The sequence below is a fragment of the Melanerpes formicivorus genome, unplaced genomic scaffold, assembly GCF_026170545.1.
Source record: "Melanerpes formicivorus ecotype bairdi unplaced genomic scaffold, bMelFor1.0.p_v2 SCAF_117, whole genome shotgun sequence".
NCBI lineage: Eukaryota > Metazoa > Chordata > Aves > Piciformes > Picidae > Melanerpes > Melanerpes formicivorus.
Genome location: NW_027142469.1, coordinates 460,319 through 477,924, shown reverse-complemented (window position 1 = coordinate 477,924; position 17,606 = coordinate 460,319). Strand labels below are relative to the sequence as shown.

The following is a 17,606-nucleotide window of genomic DNA, read 5'->3' as shown; positions in this document are numbered from 1 at the left end:
CAGGTTGCCCAGGGAGGTGGTGGAAGCCTCCTGCCTGGAGGTGTTTGCAGCCAGGCTGGATGTGGCTGTGAGCAACCTGCTGTAGTGTGAGGTGTCCCTGCCCATGGCAGGGGGGTTGGAAGTGGCTGATCCTTGAGGTCCCTCCCAACCCTGACTACTCTATGACTAAGGAGCAGCCTTCTCAAGCAGAGTGTTTGGCTTTTGAACAGTTTTAAATACACCTCCTGTTAGTTTAAATACACCTCCCCCTGGTCTCCAGACCAGGGGAATTTTCTTTCAGGTTCACCTAATAGCATCAGGGAATTTCATCTGTTTGGATGATGCCTCTGGGATTTTCTGCATTCATTTTCTGTCTGGTTTTATGCCTCCCACCTTCACCTTTTATTCTTTTCTGGGTTATAACCTTCAAAATAACCTTCAAAACCCTGTGAATTCCCCCAACTACCTCTCCTCTTAGAAGTGCCTGAAGCAGCTCAGTTTTCAAGGCTGGGTGGTGGGCTGGGTTTTTTTCCCCCCAAAGCAGTTACAAATGGCACTGTTTGAAAGATGCATGGAGACTGTGTTTAAAAATAATCCATTGTGTCTCATTAGCTGCAGCCAGACTGGCAAATGAAAGTTATTTTAATGAGCAGCCCCATTTCATTGTCCACCCAGCAGAAGCTGCCAATTCTAGTTCTGGGAAAGAGTCAAGAAAAACACTCTTCTGGAGGGCCTGAGGGCTTTGTAGTGAGCCTCTCCTGCTGGCATTCATCAAGAAGTCTCAGGAGCTGACTCAACTATTGTGGATTGTCAGGGGACAATTGGGTATTTAGACTTCTTTTTGCTCCCCCCCCCCCCCCCCCCCATGTTAGCACTGCAAAGCTACACTCCCAGGGAGGGGCATGAATTGCAGATCTGGCAGATGATAGTGAGCTCTGTGTGTGTGTCACACGAGGGGGGAAGCCTGGTGCTGGGTGAACACTTGCTTTGTTGTTTCTGGTGCGAATTTCTGAGGGCTTTCTTGCCACTCCTGATGCCTGCGGGAAGACAGCGCAGTGTAGGCTGCTCCAGGAGTCCTGCTAAAGACAGGGCTGTGGAGGAAGCCAGGCAGATGGGCCAGCAATTCTTTCAGCACCTGGGGGCCCTCCACACACCTTACACTCTGAAGGTAACGAGCATCTGGTTTTAGAGAAGTCTTTCTCCAGCAGAGATGAGAGGGCTGGAGCAGCTGCTGGGTTAGCAGGCAGCTTAAAGCTCATGCCTGCTGGGGGAGCCCCGCACCTCACTGCCTCCTTTACAGCAGGGTTTGCTGGGAACTAGCCTCTGGGGCAAGTAATTATGTTGGAGGCTTAGTTTCGTTTTGATGCATAGCTTAAAATACTGTCAGAGAGAGAGAGAGAGAGAGAGGGAGAGACAGAGATAGGGAGAGAGAGAGAGGGAGGGAGAGATAGAGATAGGGAGATAGAGATGGGGAGAAATAGAGGGAGAGATAGAAATAGGGAGAGATAGAAATGGGGAGAAATAGAGGGAGAGATAGCAAGAGAGAGACAGGGAGAGACAGAGATAGAGAGGGATAGAGGTAGGGAGAGAGATAGAGATGGGGAGAAATAGAAGGAGAGATAAAGATAGAGAAAGAGATAGAGAGAGATAGAGACAGGGAGAGACGGAGGGAGAGAGGGAGAGAGAGATAGAGATGGGGAGAAATAGAGGGAGAGATAAAGATAGGGAGAGAGATGGGGAGAAATAGAGGGAGAGATAAAGATAGAGAGATAGAGAGAGAGAGAGACAGGGAGAGACAGAGGGAGGGAGAGAGGGAGAGAGAGATAGAGATGGGGAGAAATGGAGAGAGGGAGAGACAGGGAGAGACAGAGATAAGGAGGGAAAGATAGGGAGAGAGAGATAGAGATGGGGAGAAATAGAGGGAGAGATAAAGATAGATAGAGAGATAGAGAGAGATAGAGACAGGGAGAGACAGAGGGAGGGAGAGAGGGAGAGAGAGATAGAGATGGGGAGAAATAGAGGGAGAGATAAAGATAGGGAGAGAGATGGGGAGAAATAGAGGGAGAGATAAAGATAGATAGAGAGATAGAGAGAGATAGAGACAGGGAGAGACAGAGGGAGGGAGAGAGGGAGAGAGAGATGGGGAGAAATGGAGAGAGGGAGAGACAGGGAGAGGCAGAGATAAGGAGGGAAAGATAGGGAGAGAGAGATAGAGATGGGGAGAAATGGAGGGAGAGATAAAGATAGGGAGAGAGATGGGGAGAAATAGAGGGAGAGATAGAGAGACAGGGAGAGTCAGAGATAGGGAGGGAGAGATAGAGAGGGATAGAGATAGGGAGAGAGAGATAGAGATGGGGAGAAATGGAGAGAGAGAGAGAGAGAGAGACAGGGAGAGTCAGAGATAGGGAGGGAGAGATAGAGAGGGATAGAGATAGAGGGATAGAGAGATAGAGAGATAATGAGATAGAGAGATACCAGCTTCTTCAGCAAGTTTGTGAGGAAATACAAGCAATTTCTTACTGGGAGTCCATTATTATTATCATCATCATCACCATCATCATTTAGAGCTATCTGTTGTCTCAGTGTTTCTTTGACCTGTGCATTGGTTATTAGCCAGAAGGCTTGCTTTGATTATTGGTGTGGGGCTTGCTATTTATTTACTGATTGGCCAGCCCTCTTTCAGTCTTGTTGCAGGGAAGCTTTTGTGTACCAGAGACCTTTGCTTTCAGGGAGGCTGGAATGGAAGGGAACATGAAGTTGCAGCTCACTTGATGATAAGCAAACTGTTGCAGGAGGAAAAGAAACTGTTCCTGTTGCAAATGCTATCTCTATCTCCTCTTCAGCAGATGTCTGTCAGGCACAGTGCTGGAATAGTCTAACATTACTGATCAAGGGGTCTGCATGTAACTGTGTGTAGCTCCAGCAAGACTGATGGGCTTCTGTTTCTTTTTCTCACATTAATTTGCAGTGAGTTATAAGTAGGCAGCTCAGATTCTGCAGCATATTTCAGCAGGCACATCAAGCCCCAATGAATTCAGGAAGGACTGAGGGCACGTGTCCATGGCTTGGTGTGTAAGAGCTCAGGAGAGCAAAGAGGATACAAAGTCTTGTGAGGAGAGGACAGATTCTGAACCTCTGGCTCAGAAGGAAATCCAGTTTGGCAGGAGGGAACATGGTAGCTTTGGTTCTCTGAATGAAGAATGTTCTAGGGGGGAAATATTAACAGGTTTTTTTGTTTGTTTTCATTTTTGAATGTGGAAAATGATTCATTCTTTTAACTGAGCTTTGCTGAGCTTTCAAAGCTAAACCAGCTGTTGAAAGCACTCAGTGAGAGAAACCCATGTTTGAAACCTCAGGGGCTGAAAATCAGGCCTCAAGTCATCCCTTGAGAACCCCGAAGTGTCCTGTTTAGGAGTACTTCTGACACAAGCAGCACCTCCACTGAATTCCTCTGAGTCTTCTGGACAAACTAGCCATGACCATGGCTCCAGGATCTGGTTTGTTGATGACACTGTTGCTTGCTTTCCAGAAATGTGTGCTTTACTGGCCAGAAAAGAGAGGGATCTATGGGAAGGTAGAAGTGCTGGTTAACAGCGTGCAGGAGTGTGAGAACTACACTGTCCGTCAGCTCACCATAAAGGTAAGAGCCTGCATCTCAGAAGCACTCCTCCTCATGCTTTAGGTTTTTCTGATGTTCAGTGAAGCTAAAGTGTTGGGCTGGTTTTTTAATGGCATAAATCTTTGCAGGAGGAGTAACTGAGCTATGAAGCTTACAGCTACAAGGTATGACTGAGATAAAAAGCCCTGGAACACATCACATTGCTGCTTGGCGTGGGCTCTGGCAATAAGAAAAAGGCTTCCAAGAAGAGTTCAGGTTTCAGTCTCTTCAATTAAGTTGCTGTGAAGCCTTTCTAGCATTGCCAAGGCAGTGTGCAAAGGGATTTCAGTGAATGAAAGAACCAGCAGAGCAACATTCTGACAAAGAGATGCTGCTCGTGCTGTGTGCTGAGCTCACCTAGAGCCCAGCTAAGAGGCTGAAAACATGAGGAGGACGTAAGGAATGCTTCAAGCTCTTTCCATGGTTCTGACTGAACATTAACCATGCAAAACAAGGCAGATGCTTCTCTTCTGAGTTACTCCCCACATTGCACAGAAGTGCTCTTGGGCTGCATCATCTGACAGAGCACTGCAGCAAACAATGAATCAGGGAGATTTGTTTGGTGTTTCAGCCCAGGCAGCGAGAAGTGGGCAGAAGTCATTGTCCCTGAACACAAATGACTCCAGCCTGTATTCAGCCCCTTGGCTTGTTGGAGGAAGTGGTAGCAGCTTCTGGTGGAGAGAATAACTGGTTGGATGTGGCTCTGGGCAACCTGCCGTAGTGTGAGGTGTCCCTGCCCCTGGCAGGGGGGCTGGGACTGGCTGATCCTTGAGGTCCCTTCCAACCCTGACTGATTCTGTGATTCTAATTGGTGTTTGATTAAGGCACTTCTCCTGCACCTTTAATTAAACACTCTTTGTAAATTTAGTATCAGACTCTTAAGAGAATGTCCTGCAAAGGTAGTGGACATGTGTAATAATTTAGAGATCTAACACCCCAGAGCAAAGAATCTCTCCACATCTTATTGCTGATCTAACCAAGGCCTCTGGCAATTCCCAGCTGACACCACAGTCAGCAAGTCAGTAGTCAGGTGGGCTGAGCAGAGCTTGCACAGCTGGACAAACAGCTAACATCTCAGGTGCACAAAGCCTTCTTGCAGCTGGGTCCCTGGAAGCATGCCTGTGTTCCTTGCATTTGCATCCTCTGAGTCTCCTGAAGAAAGAAACAAATGATTGTTGCATCTCTCAAGACTTTCACTGTGTTTCTACCACAGCACTGAGAGGAATGCAAAGAGCTGTTCACTGCACACCTGCATGTAAAATCTTCCTGTCATTTCCAGCAAGGGAGCCAGTCCCAGAGCGTGAAACACTACTGGTACACATCCTGGCCAGACCACAAAACCCCTGACAGCGCTCAGCCCCTGCTGCAGCTGATGCTGGATGTAGAAGAGGACAGGGTGGGATCCCCAGGCAGAGGGCCTGTCGTTGTGCACTGCAGGTAATGTGCAATCTTTCTGGCATGGGCACTGGCATTGAGTGCACCCTCAGCAGGTTTGCCATGGGCAGGGACACTATGCCAGGTTGCTCAAAGCTTCATCCAGCCTGGTCTTAAACACTTCCAGGAATAAGGCATCCACAGCTTCTCTGGGAAACCTGTCCCCTTGTCTCACCACCCTCATGGAAAACACTGCAACAGGCAGCCCAGGGAGGTGGTTGAGGCCCCATCCCTGGAGATATTCAAGGTCAGGCTGGACAAGGCTCTGAGCAATCTGATCTAGTGGAGGATGTCCCTGCTGACTGCAGGGTGGGTGGGCTAGAAGACCTTTGGGAGTTGCCTTCCAACCCAGACCATTCTATGATTCTTCTCTTGCCTGATCTAAATCTACCCACCTGTAGTTTAAGGCCATTGCCCCTTATCACCACATGCCCTTACACGAAGCCCTTCTTGAACATTCCTGTAGGCCCCCTTCAAGTAGGGGAGGGCTGCTCTAAGGTCTCCCTGAAGCCTTACTTTTTCCAGAAGAAGAGAATTTTAGGTTCTTACTAATCTTCATAGTGACAATTGCTCTTCCCAGAAAGAGTAACTGCCCACGGGGATGTGCTGCCCAGGGAGGTGGTGGAGTCACTGTCCCTGGAGGTGTTCAAAAGGGGACTGGATGTGGCACTTGGAGCCATGGTTTAGTTGTCAGGAGGTGTTAGGTATTAGGTCATAGGTTGGACCTGGAGGGCTGAGCCCAGAGAGTGATGGTGAATGGTGCCACAGCCAGCTGGCAGCCAGTCACTAGTGGTGTGCCCCAGGGATCAGTGCTGGGCCCTGTGCTCTTTAACATCTTCATTGATGATCTGGATGAGGGCATTGAGTACATCATCAGTAAATTTGCTGATGACACCAAGCTAGGGGCAGGAGTTGATCTGCTGGAGGGTAGAGAGGCTCTGCAGAGAGACCTGGACAGGCTGGACAGATGGGCAGAGTCCAAGGGCAGGAGATTGAACACATCCAAGTGCCAGGTTCTGCACATTGGCCACAACAACCCCAGGCAGTGCTACAGGCTGGGGTCAGAGTGGCTGAGAGCAGCCAGGCAGAGAGGGACCTGGGGGTACTGGTCGATGGTAGGCTGAACATGAGCCTGCAGTGTGCCCAGGCAGCCAAGAAGGCCAAGGGCATCCTGGCCTACATCAGGAACAGTGTGGCCAGCAGGAGCAGGGAGGTCATTCTGCCCTGTACACTGCACTGGTTAGGCCACACCTTGAGTCCTGTGTCCAGTTCTGGGGCCCTCAGTTTAGGAAGGAGGTTGACTTGCTGTAATGAGTCCAGAGAAGGGCAACAAAGTTGGTGAGGGGTTTGGAACCCCTGTGAGGAGAGACTGAGGGAGCTGGGGTTGCTTAGCCTGGAGAAGAGGAGGCTCAGGGGTGACCTTTATTGCTCTCTACAACTCCCTGAAGGGAGGTTGTAGCCAGGTGGGGGTTGGTCTCTTCTCCTGTGTGGCCAGCACCAGAACAAGAGGACACAGTCTCAGGCTGCACCAGGGGAGGTTTAGGCTGGATGTTAGGAAGAAGTTCTATACAGAGAGAGTGATTGCCCATTGGAATGGGCTGCCTGGGGAGGTGGTGGAGTCACCATCACTGGAGGTGTTCAGGAGGAGACTTGCTGGGGTGCTTGGTGCCATGGGTTAGCTGTTTAGGTGATGTTGGATTGGTTGATGGGTTGGATGCGATGATCTTGAAGGTCTCTTCCAACCTGGTCTATTCTATTCTATTCTATTCTTTTCCAACCTGGTTGGTTGATTCTATGACCTTCACCCCCCTGTGAAGTGAGTTGGCTTTGCCAGTCACACACTCAGGGGCTCTGCATTGCAGCAGTGCCATGGTTTGTATATTGAGTGCTTTCAGATCTAATTGGTTGGGGTTTTTTTTTCCACTAACCCCCTTTGATCTCTGAACTCCATTCCCCTATTAATTTTCTCCCTTCTTTTCAGTGCTGGTATAGGAAGGACTGGATGCTTTATTGCCACAGCCATTGGTTGCCAGCAGCTGAAGGAAGAGGGAGTCGTAGATGCGCTGAGCATCGTCTGCCAGCTCCGAGTGGATCGGTGAGTGCCAGAAGAGCCACAAAGCAGTCAAGGGTTCTGAAATCATGACAGAAATGGTTCAGTAATCATCAGCTGTGATTCAGTCATGGCTCTGAAAAACCCTCTCACACTTGAATGTTGCTTCACATGAAGTGGCTGCCATCACTTTTGCTGCCATCACTTTTGCTGCCATCACTTTTGCTGCCATCACTTTTGCTGCCATCACTCTTGCTGCCTCTTTACGACGGCCGTAGCTGAATGGTCAGGGCAATATTTGTCACTTAGGGCCTGAATAAGGAATATTTCTTTCTCTGCGTGAAACTGTGAGAGATTCCACTGAAGGAAATTCTCCTCAGAGGGTAACCCTGGGGTTGCTGGGCACTTGGCACCCCTCTTTTTCCCTCCTGGAGCTTTGTGCTGTCTGCAGCGTCCCACTAGGACACAAGAGACATAATGCAATCTGGAGGCAAAGGATTGTCTCTGAGCATCCAGGCTCACTCCGTGTGCAGCTTCTTTATGCAGCAGAGAGAGCCAGATCTGGTGCTTTAAATATTCCTTGAGCTGTGCTGGGGGTCCTTTGGAACTGGGCTGGCACACTTAAGCCAGCTTAAGGAAACAGCAAGGCATTGGTTGCAGAGTTTTGTGAAGTCAGATCAATTCCCTGATTGAATTCACAGCTTGGGTGCAGGAACTCTGCAAGCCAACATTGTTGCAGAGTGCTTTGTTTTGTGAAGCCCTGGCTGAAGAGAGATTTGTGTTGGGAAGGAGGATGTGGTTATTGTGCACAATGGAAGCTGTTGCTTTGGTTGTATTTTTCTTTCTTCTGCTGCTGGAGGAAGCAGGATTTTGTCTAAAGTAAATAAACAGGGGTGCACCAGGAATAGAGAAGGCTCATTCCTCTGCACAGGGAGCCAGCAGGTCCTGCATGCAACCTCCTTGCAAGTATCTTGCAAGACCCAAGGAGGTTCTCCTCCCCCTCTGCTCTGTCCCAGTGAGGCCCCACCTGCAATATTGCATCCAGTTCTGGGCTCCCCAGTTCAAGAAGGACAGGGATCTGATGGAGAGAGTCTAACAGAGGGCTTCAAGGATGCTGAAGGGACTGCAGCACTGCCTGGTGAAGAGAGGCTGAGAGCACTGGAGCTGTTTAATCTGGAGAAGAGAAGACTGAGAGGGGATCTGATCAATGTCTGTCAATAGCTGAGGGCTGGGGGTCAAGAGGAAGGGATAGGGACAGCCTCTGCTCACTTGTGCCCTGGGATAGGATAAGGGGCAATGGATGGAAACTCCAGCACAGGAGGTTCCACCTCAACATGAGGAGGAACTTCTTGACTGTGAGGGTCCCAGAGCCCTGGAGCAGGCTGCCCAGAGAGGTTGTGGAGTCTCCTTCTCTGGGGATTTCCATCCCTGTCTGGATGTGTTCCTGTGTGACCTGTGCTGGATTCTATGCTCCTGCTCTGGCAGGGGGTTGGACTCTAAGGTCTCCAGAGGTCCCTTCCAATCCCTAACACCCTGTGATCTTAGCTGCTTCTGACATGCATTTCTTCTTTAAATGGAAACAGCCCATAAGGGTCCAGATGCTGGAAAATGGGTTAGGAGCTGGGTTTTTGTCTTCTGAAGAGCTGTGAGAGGTATTGGAAGCACAGGAGAAAGAGATTCCATATAGTTGACTCTGTTTATGGATCATCTCCTCTGCCCTCTCCTCCCAAACACCATCATGACACTGGAGACGGTAATGTGATCCTTGCAGGGCAACATGAGCCACTTAGGGTGTAGCAGTCTCCAAGGGGACTTCTTGACATAAAAACCTCAGGAAAAAAAGAGAAAAGAAGGTGGAAGAGCTGAGGGGAAGATGCTTATTGTGGTTTAGATGATCAACTCCAGCATTCCAACACTTCTCTTCATCTTACTGGCAAAGATTTGTAGTGTTCTCTCCCCTTTTAGTATTGGTGTGAGAAGATCAGCTTGTCCTCATTGCTTTCATCCCCCACTGTAGAGAGGTGGAAGCAACAGTGCCAGCCTCAGCTGCATTCCTGACAACACACTGTCATCCAAGTGCATCTGACTAATGAACTTTCTGCTATCTCTTACTATCCTAAAGAACCTTGGAAAGGGAATGGAAAGCTGACCCAAATCTAAACATTCAGCAGTGGCAATCTCAGGGACACAAAGCTTCTGAGGAAAAATTGCCTCAAGTCTTGGGATCTGCACACCTCTGCCTGTTTTCTGCTGTCAGATTTCATCCACAGAATCCAGGGATCCTGCTTAAGGCACTCCAGCTTTGCACATCCTCAGGCACTCTGTGAGACAGAGCACTGGAGCACTGGAGCAGGCTGCCCAGGGGGCTTGTGGAGTCTCCCTCTCTGGAGGTACTCAAAACTCACTTGGATGTGTTCCTGTGTGATCTGCTCCAGGTGCTCCTGCTCTGGCAGGGGGGGTTGGACTGGATGAGCTTTCAGGATCCTTTCCAGCCCCTAACATTCTGTGATTCTGTGATCCACTCCAAATCTTGACCCAGGATAGTGTCCTGGGGTGCAGCAAGCAAAGTGTGGCCAGCAGGGCTGGGGAGGTTCTGCTCCCCCTCTGCTCTGCCCTGCTCAGACCACTCCTGCAATCCTGGGTCCAGTTCTGGGCTCCCCAGTTCCAGAGAGACAGAGACCTGCTGGAGAGAGGCCAAGGGAGAGGCAGGAGGATGCTTAGGGGACTTGAGCATCTCCCCTGGGAAGAGAGACTGAGAGCCCTGGGGCTGTTGAGTCTGGAGAGGAGAAGGCTGAGTGGGGATCTGATCAATGTCTATCAATAGCTGAGGGGTGGGGGTCAAGTGGAGGGGGCCAAGCTCTTGTGGGTGGTGCACAGCAATAAGCCAAGGAGCAATGGAGACAAACTTGACCAGAGAAGGTTTCAGCTCAACATGAGGAGAAACTTCTTTGGTGTGAGGGTGTTTGAGCCCTGGAGCAGGCTGCCCAGAGAGGTTGTGGAGTCTCCTTCTCTGGAGCCTTTCCAACCCCTCCTGGATGCATTCCTGTGTGGACTCCCCTGGGTGATGCTGCTCTGGCAGGGATCTCTGGAGGTCCCTCCCAACCTCTAATGTGCTGTGATGCTGTTATACAGCCATGTTCTGCATGGTTTAGTTGTCAGGAGGTGTTAGGTACTAGATAATAGGTTGGACTTGATGATCTCTGAGTTCTTTTCCACCCTGGTTGATTCTGTCAGCCCCAGAGGTCCTCTTAACTTCAGTTTTCTTTTGTGTTTTTCCCTCCCTGGTTAGTTTTCTGTGTTTTGCAGCAGAAACAGGAAATGTTTGATGTGAGGCATCTTCAAGCCTTAGCTGTGCTATCAAGAGCTGTTGCACATTCTTAACCTTAGAGGCACATTCTTGGAATGGCAGCCAGTACCTCTGCTCCTGGCTCCCCAGACAGGATGAGAAGAGCTTCCAGTCTGCGTCACTTCATTGTTTAAGTGTTTTGACTAATTGCCTCAGGTTAGGGGGGAGAAAAACCAGCCCAAGTCCTGCATCCCATTCAGGTTGGAGCAGACTGCATCCAGCTGCACTAGCAGCAAGCCAGAGGGCAGGGTGAAACACCCTTCCCTCTCCCTGGCAGAGCTGAGCAGCTCCCGAGCCCTCAGGATCCCAGGGGCTGTTTCTTCCAAGCACTGCCCCAAGGGAGTCCCAAAGAAGCAGAGGCCTCAGCAGCTTGCAGAGGACAAAGGCTGCACATGCAGAGGTGCTGAAGCCCTGGGTACATCCCTTCTGGGCACTAGGGACACAGGGAGAGGAAGCCTCCCTCCCTGAGCTGGTTTCCTCCTGAGCTGCTCTTTTGGAGAAGCTGATGTCTTAGGGTCACAAATAATTCCTTGTTCTTGAACATGAGGCTTGCACAAGAACAAAAGGGAGAAGGACTTGGGGATATTGGTAGGTGAAAAACTGCACAGGGGCCAGCTTGTAGCCCAGAGAACCAGCCAGATCCTGGGCTGCATAAGTGTGACCAGCAGGCCAAGAGAGTTGATTCTCCTCCTTTGCTCTCATGAGACCCCATCTGGAGACCCCAACCAGCTCTGGGGTTCCCAGTACAAGAAAGCCATGGACATGGCTCATGTGGGTCCAGAGGAGGGACACAAAAATGATCAGAGGGCTGAAACACCTTCCCTGTGGGGACAGGCTGAGAGAGCTGGAGGTGTTCAGCCTTGAGAAGGCTCTGTGGAGACCTTATAGCAGCCTTCCAGTACTTAAAGGAGGCCTAGAGAAAAGGTAAGGAGGGCCTGGTTGTCTGGCAGTGCAGTGACAGGATGAAGGGTAATGATTTTAAACTTGAAGAAGGTAGATTTAGATTAGAGGTAAGGAAGAAACTCTTTGCAGTGAGGGTGGTGAGGCACCAGAACAGGTTGCCCAGGGATGCCTTATGCTTGGAAGTGTTCAGGGTCAGGCTGGGTGGGACTTGAGCTACCTGATTTAGTAAAAGCTGCACCAGCAGGGGCATTGGCCTGGGTCCTGGAATCCTAGAATGGCTCAGGTTGGAAGGGACCTCAGAGATATCTGTTCTGACCTCCTCACCATGTGTAGGGACACCTCTCAACTAGACTCAGCTGCTCAAAGCCTCATCCAGCCTGGCCTTCAACACCCCTAGGAAGGAGGCATCCACAAGCTCCCTGGGCAGCCTATTCCAGAGTCTCACCACCCTCAGACTGAAGAACTTCTTCCTAAGATCCAGTCTACCCCTGCTCTCCCTCAGCCCCAAATGGGTGATTATTGATGTGTGGTGCTATGGTCCTATGAATCCCATGTACAGTAGCCCTGACCAAGCCAAGCTGTCTGAACCTCTGCATGAGATTCAGGTGCCCCCAGACTGGATTCAGGTGCCCCCAGCCTGGCAGGGATGTGCACTGGTTTGCCCATGCAGGTTCAGAAGCATCCTCACATCTCAGTTGTGCTTGCTAACCCAGGACAATGTGGTAGTGCTGGGTTCAGCCCCAGCCAGTCTCATCCATACCTTCCTGGGGCTTTTGGCTGTGACTCCAGCACTGAAGAGAAGGGAGCAAGGAGCACCCCTACAATCAGCCTGGTGCAGCCAAACTTGTTTTAAGCTGCCCTTCCTGCCAAGTCACAGCATCACAGAATGCTAGGGGCTGGAAGGGACCTCCAAAGCTCAGCCAGGCCAACCCCCTGCCAGAGCAGGAGCACCCAGAGCAGATCACACAGCAACACATCCAGGTCAGGTTTGAATCTCTCCAGAGAGGGAGACTCCACAACCCCCCTGGGCAGCCTGCTCCAGGGGAAATAATTCTTCCTCCTGTTTCCATGGAACTTCCTGTGCCTCAAAGTTCTTCTCCCTTCCTCCAAGCCTTGTAGCTGGGGAAGCACACTCCCTCAGAGAGCACTGATAGGGGAGATGGGAAGGGAAGCTGGCTGGGAAGAGGTTGCGTGGGCAGCAATGACAAGGCAGGAAGGAGGCCAGGCAGTAAGGAGGACCAGAGCAAAGCTCTGCCATCACCTTTAGACTCTCTAGATCTCCAAGCAGGGGAGAAGCACAGAGGAAAGCAGCTGAAGGCAGCAGGCAGAGCTATGAATTTGTGGATGTCCTTGTTGGCAAAGCTGAGAAGCTATTGCAACTCTGGTGAGACCCCAGCTGGAGCTCTGTGTCCAGTTCTGCAGCCTCTATTACAATGAAGATCTGGAGGTGCTGGAAGGTGTCCAGAGCAGGGCCACGAGGATGAGCAGAGGGCTGGAGCTGCTCTGCTCTGAGGACAGACTGAAGGAGTTGGGGTTGTTCAGTCTGGAGAAGAGAAGGCTCCGAGGAGATCTCATTGTGGCCTTCCAGTATCTGTAGGGGGCTTCAAGAAAGCTGGGGAGGGACTTTTGAGGGTGTCAGGGATGGATAGGACTGGAGGAAAGGATCCAAGCTGGAGGAGGGGAGATTTAGATTAGACATTAGGAAGAAGTTGTTCCCCATGAGGGTGGTGAGAGACTGGCACAGGTTGCCCAGGGAGGTGGTGGAAGCCTCATCCCTGGAGGTGTTTGCAGCCAGGCTGGATGTGGCTGTGAGCAACCTGCTGTAGTGTGAGGTGTCCCTGCCCATGGCAGGGGGTTGGAACTGGATGAGCCTTGAGGTCCCTTCCAACCCTGGCAATTCTGTGGTTCTAATTGGCACCAGCTGGGACTACTTAAGGGCCTGTGATTTAGTTCCTAGGGACATCATGACAGACATGCAGCTCACTGAAAGATGTCCAGCAATTGCCTCAGCTCACAGGAGGAGCACAGACAGCTGATCCCTTGCTTAAAGGAGTAGGTCCTACTTGAATTATGCTTCTCCTGCCACAGCCATTTAACCATCCAGCACCACTGTGGCAAATGACCTTGTGGTTGTAGATGACTTCCTCTAATACTGGAGGGCAATACTTGCTGAGGCAGTTTAACCTGTCTTTCACATATCTTTGTATATCTTTAGACTCTTTTACACACAGGATTAACCAGGTTGGAAAAGATCTTTGAGATCATCCAGTCCAACCTATCAGCCAACACCATCTAAGCAACTAAACCATGGCACCAAGTGCCACATCCAAGCCTTTTTGAACACCTCCATCAATGGTGACTCCACCAGCTCCCTGGGCAGCACATTCCAATGGCCAGTCTCTCTTGCTGGGAAGAACTTTCTCCTCACCTCCAGGCTAAACTTCCCCTGGCACAGCTTGAGACTGTGTCCTCTTGTTCTGGTGCTGGTTGCCTGGGAGAAGAGACCAACCCCCACCTGGCTACAACCTCTCTTCAGGGAGTTGGAGAGAGCAAGAAGGTCTTCTCTGAGTCTACTCTTCTCCAGGCTAAGCAACCCCAGCTCCCTCAGCCTCTCCTCACAGGGCTGTGCTCCAGACCCCTCCCCAGCTTTGTTGCCCTTCTCTGGACACCTTCCAGCATGGTTTGTTGCCAGGGTGTCTGAAGGGGTCACTTGGGGGTTTCTCATTCCTTCTCCCAGAAGATGCCTGGCTTTGACCTTGCTCTCACTCACAGATTTGATTGATTCAATGGGGTTGAAGCCTCATGCAATACACCTCTTGATGTCTTTCTTCCCACTAAGGCCATTCAGTCTTTCATCCCCTCCAAGGTAACTTGAGGCTCCAGGCTACACTGAGGAGAAGCTGAGGGCTTCGTTCTAAAGCCTTGAAAGTAAAAGTAGAATTAAGTGAACTTGAGGCTTCACTCTGGGAGAAGTGAGACCTGGAAGACTTTAGCATTGTCAGAAAGAAGCTCAGTCTCATTCCAGAGCTCAGTCTCATTCCAGAGCTCAGTCTCATTCCAGAGCTCAGTGGTACCACCCTTGATAGAAATCACAGCTCCCCCTTCCTACCACAGCGCAGCTGATGTTGGGGGTATGGGACTTGATCTTCATGCTTAGATATGAAAAAGGGATCATTGTCAGGTGAAGGCCTCTAGTCCAAGCTGTCTGCAGCTAGCCCTCTTTGTGGTCAAGTTAATCTTTTCCATTGTTGGTGCTGCAGTGAGTCACTGCTGTAGAATTTCTTTGGTGGCTACCGTTCAGACCGGATGCACTGTAGGCGTTCAGAAGAGGACAGGAAGAGCTGTTCTCAGCACAGGCACTCTGCAAGGCACCAGTAAGGCACAGAAATGAAAGGCCAGATGATGGCTACACCCTTCACCCATCAGGACTGTTGCTGTGTCTTGCTCTGGTGACTGAGCACAATTCACTCTGTGCTGAATTGGAAATGTAGGCTTTAACCATCCAGATCCCAGAGGGTTTTGTATCACAGTATCAGTCAGTGTTGGAAGGGACCACAAGGATCATCTAGTTCCAACCCCCCTGCCATGGGCAGGGCCACCTCACACTAGATCAGCCTGGCCAGAGCCTCAGCCAGCCTGGGCTTAAACACCTCCAGGGACAGGGCCTCAACCACCTCCCTGGACAACCCATTCCAGGGCTTCACCACTCTCATGGGGAAGAACTTCCTCCTCCCCTCCACCCTGAATGCAGCAGAAAATCACAGAAACATTCTGGCTGGAAAAGAGCCCCAGGATCACCAAGGCCAACCCAGAACCCTTCTGTACAAGGGTCAAACCTCCACCACAGCCCCAAGCACCACAGCCAAACCACCTGCAAACACAGCCAGCCTTGGGGACTCCACCACCTCCCTGGGCAGCACATTCCAAGCCCTCACCACTCTTGCCTGAAAAAAAGCTTTCCTAATGTCCAGTCTGAACCTCCCCAGTGGCAGCTTGAGGCCATTCCCTCTTCTTCTGTCACTAATGACCTGGGAGCAGAGCCCAGCACCAACCTCTCCACAACCTCCTTGCAGGGAGCTGTAGAGAGCCAGGAGGTCTCCCCTCAGCCTCCTCTCTTTCACACTAACCATCCCCAGCTCCTTCAGTTGCTCTTCATCAGATTTCTTCTCCAGGCCCTTCCCAGCTTCCTTACCCTCCTCTGCCCTGGCCCCAGCACCTCCACATCTCTCATGTACTGAGGTGCCCAGAACTGGCCACGATACTTGAAGGTTGGTTCCTGCTGGGCATGTGCTGAGTGGTGTGGTCATGAGGTCTGTGGTGACAGGTTGGACTCGATGATCTTTGAGGTCTCTTCCAACCTTAGTGATACTGTGATACTGTGTAGACTCTGAAGAAAGCACTTCTGCTTGGGCAGGTCTCTCACTCACTCAAGAAAACTAAGGCAAAACTGCAGGAGAGGGCTTCGATTAGCTGATGGTAGTGGGGCTGGAAGGGGCTGGAGGCTGTTGGGTTCACAGAATCACAGATTCAACCAGGTTGGAAAAGACCTGAGAGATCATCAAGTCCAACCTATTACTTCTTAAGCATGAAGTCTCCAGCTGTGCCAGGGGAAGTTTAGGCTGGAGGTGAGGAGAAAGTTCTTCCCAGCAAGAGAGATTGGCCATTGGGATGTGCTGCCCAGGGAGGTGGTGGAGTCACCATCCCTGAAAGTTTCATAGTTTCATAGTTTCATTCAGGGTTGGAAGGGACCACAAGGATCATCTAGTTCCAACCCCCCTGCCATGGGCAGGGACACCCCACACTAGATCAGCCTGGCCAGAGCCTCAGCCAGCCTGCTCTTAAACACCCCCAGGGACGGGGCCTCGATCACCTCCCTGGACAACCCATTCCAGGGCTTCACCACTCTCATGGTGAAGAACCTCCTCCTCACATCTAGCCTGAATCTCCCCACCTCTAGACAGGCTTGGATGTGGCACTTGGATCCATGGTTTAGTTAGTTAGGAGGTGTTGGGTGACAGGTTGGACTTGTTGATCTCTGAGGTCTTTTCCAACCTTACTGGTGCTCTGATTCTAAGAAGATTTTGCTCCCCTGTGTTTCCTTTGCAGGGGTGGAATGGTCCAGACCAGTGAACAGTATGAGTTTGTGCACCACGCACTGAGTCTGTACGAGAGCAGGCTTTCTGCAGAAGCTGTCCAGTGAAGCCAAGGAGGGGATAACCCCAAATGTCAATCCCCTGAGGTAATTTGGTTCATTACCTACCAGCAGCTTCTTCAAGGAGTTTTCCTGCCGTGGGCAGAGCGCCTGTGAGGCCAACTGCTGAAAGGATTACGGACGGGTGGGCAAAAAAGTCTAGAGCTTGCTGGACCCCTGCTGTACATGAATGTATTGTGACCTCCCCAACAATGAGTGCTGAAGAGGGCACTGTCCTGAAGCTCCACGTGGGGATGCTGACCTGTTCCTCTCGAGGTGGGTTTCCCCTGCAATGCTGACGGCTGCCCTGTGGAATGTATGTGAAGTGCTCCTGCCACAGCCAGCTGGAGGGACCTTGGCTCTTCAGCAGAAGAAATGTTTATCAAGTGTATAAATGCTTTAACTGTCTTGTGAATGGACTGTCAACTGTACTGTACAAGTGCTATTACTGATTATGTGGTGAGCTTTTGTTTCTTGGCCACATAAGAATATTCTTGCTGCTAACAGACAAAACAAAACAGATTTCGTGTGTTCGATTTGTGGAGTTGCAAATGAGCCAAACAGACACCCCCCCCCAAAAAGAAAAAAATCAATTTGAGAAAGAAAGAAAGAAGGTAATAAAAACAAAAAAGAGATTAAAAAAAAGAAAAACAAAAAGAAATGATGAGATTTAAACAGAAAGAAGGAAAGAAAGGTGATGAGGTAAGAAAAAGAAAAGGTGAGATAAAGAGGAAGAGGAGGAGGTAAAAGAAAGGAGAGCATAAAAAAGAAAGGAGATGAAAAAATAAAGGAGATAAGGGAAGAAAAGATGAAAAAGAAGATGAAAAAAGATTTAAAAAAAAAAAAAAGAAGATAAAAAAAGAAAAGATAAAAAAGAATAAAACAAGAAGATAAAAAAGGTAAAAAAGAAGATAAAAAAGAAAAGAAAAAAGAAAAGAAAAAAGAAAAGAAAAAAGCTAAAAAAAGAAAAGGTAAAAAGAAGCTAAAGAAAGAAAAGATAAAAAAGAAGGTAAAAAAGAAGATAAAAAAGAAGGTAAAAAAAGAA

General features: G+C 50.0%; 1 protein-coding gene across 1 annotated transcript in view; it reads left to right on the top strand.

Annotated features, from left to right (window-relative positions):
• Window positions 1-17,401, top strand: part of PTPRR (protein tyrosine phosphatase receptor type R) — a 153,131-nt gene extending 135,730 nt beyond the window's left edge. Inside the window, exons 10-13 of the mRNA XM_068167434.1 lie at window positions 3,509-3,619; window positions 4,917-5,074; window positions 7,053-7,166; window positions 16,477-17,401. Coding sequence (XP_068023535.1) covers window positions 3,509-3,619; window positions 4,917-5,074; window positions 7,053-7,166; window positions 16,477-16,570 — 477 coding nt within the window. The 3' untranslated portion in view covers window positions 16,571-17,401. The remainder of the gene's footprint in view (window positions 1-3,508; window positions 3,620-4,916; window positions 5,075-7,052; window positions 7,167-16,476) is intronic.
• The last annotated feature ends 205 nt before the right edge of the window (window positions 17,402-17,606 follow it).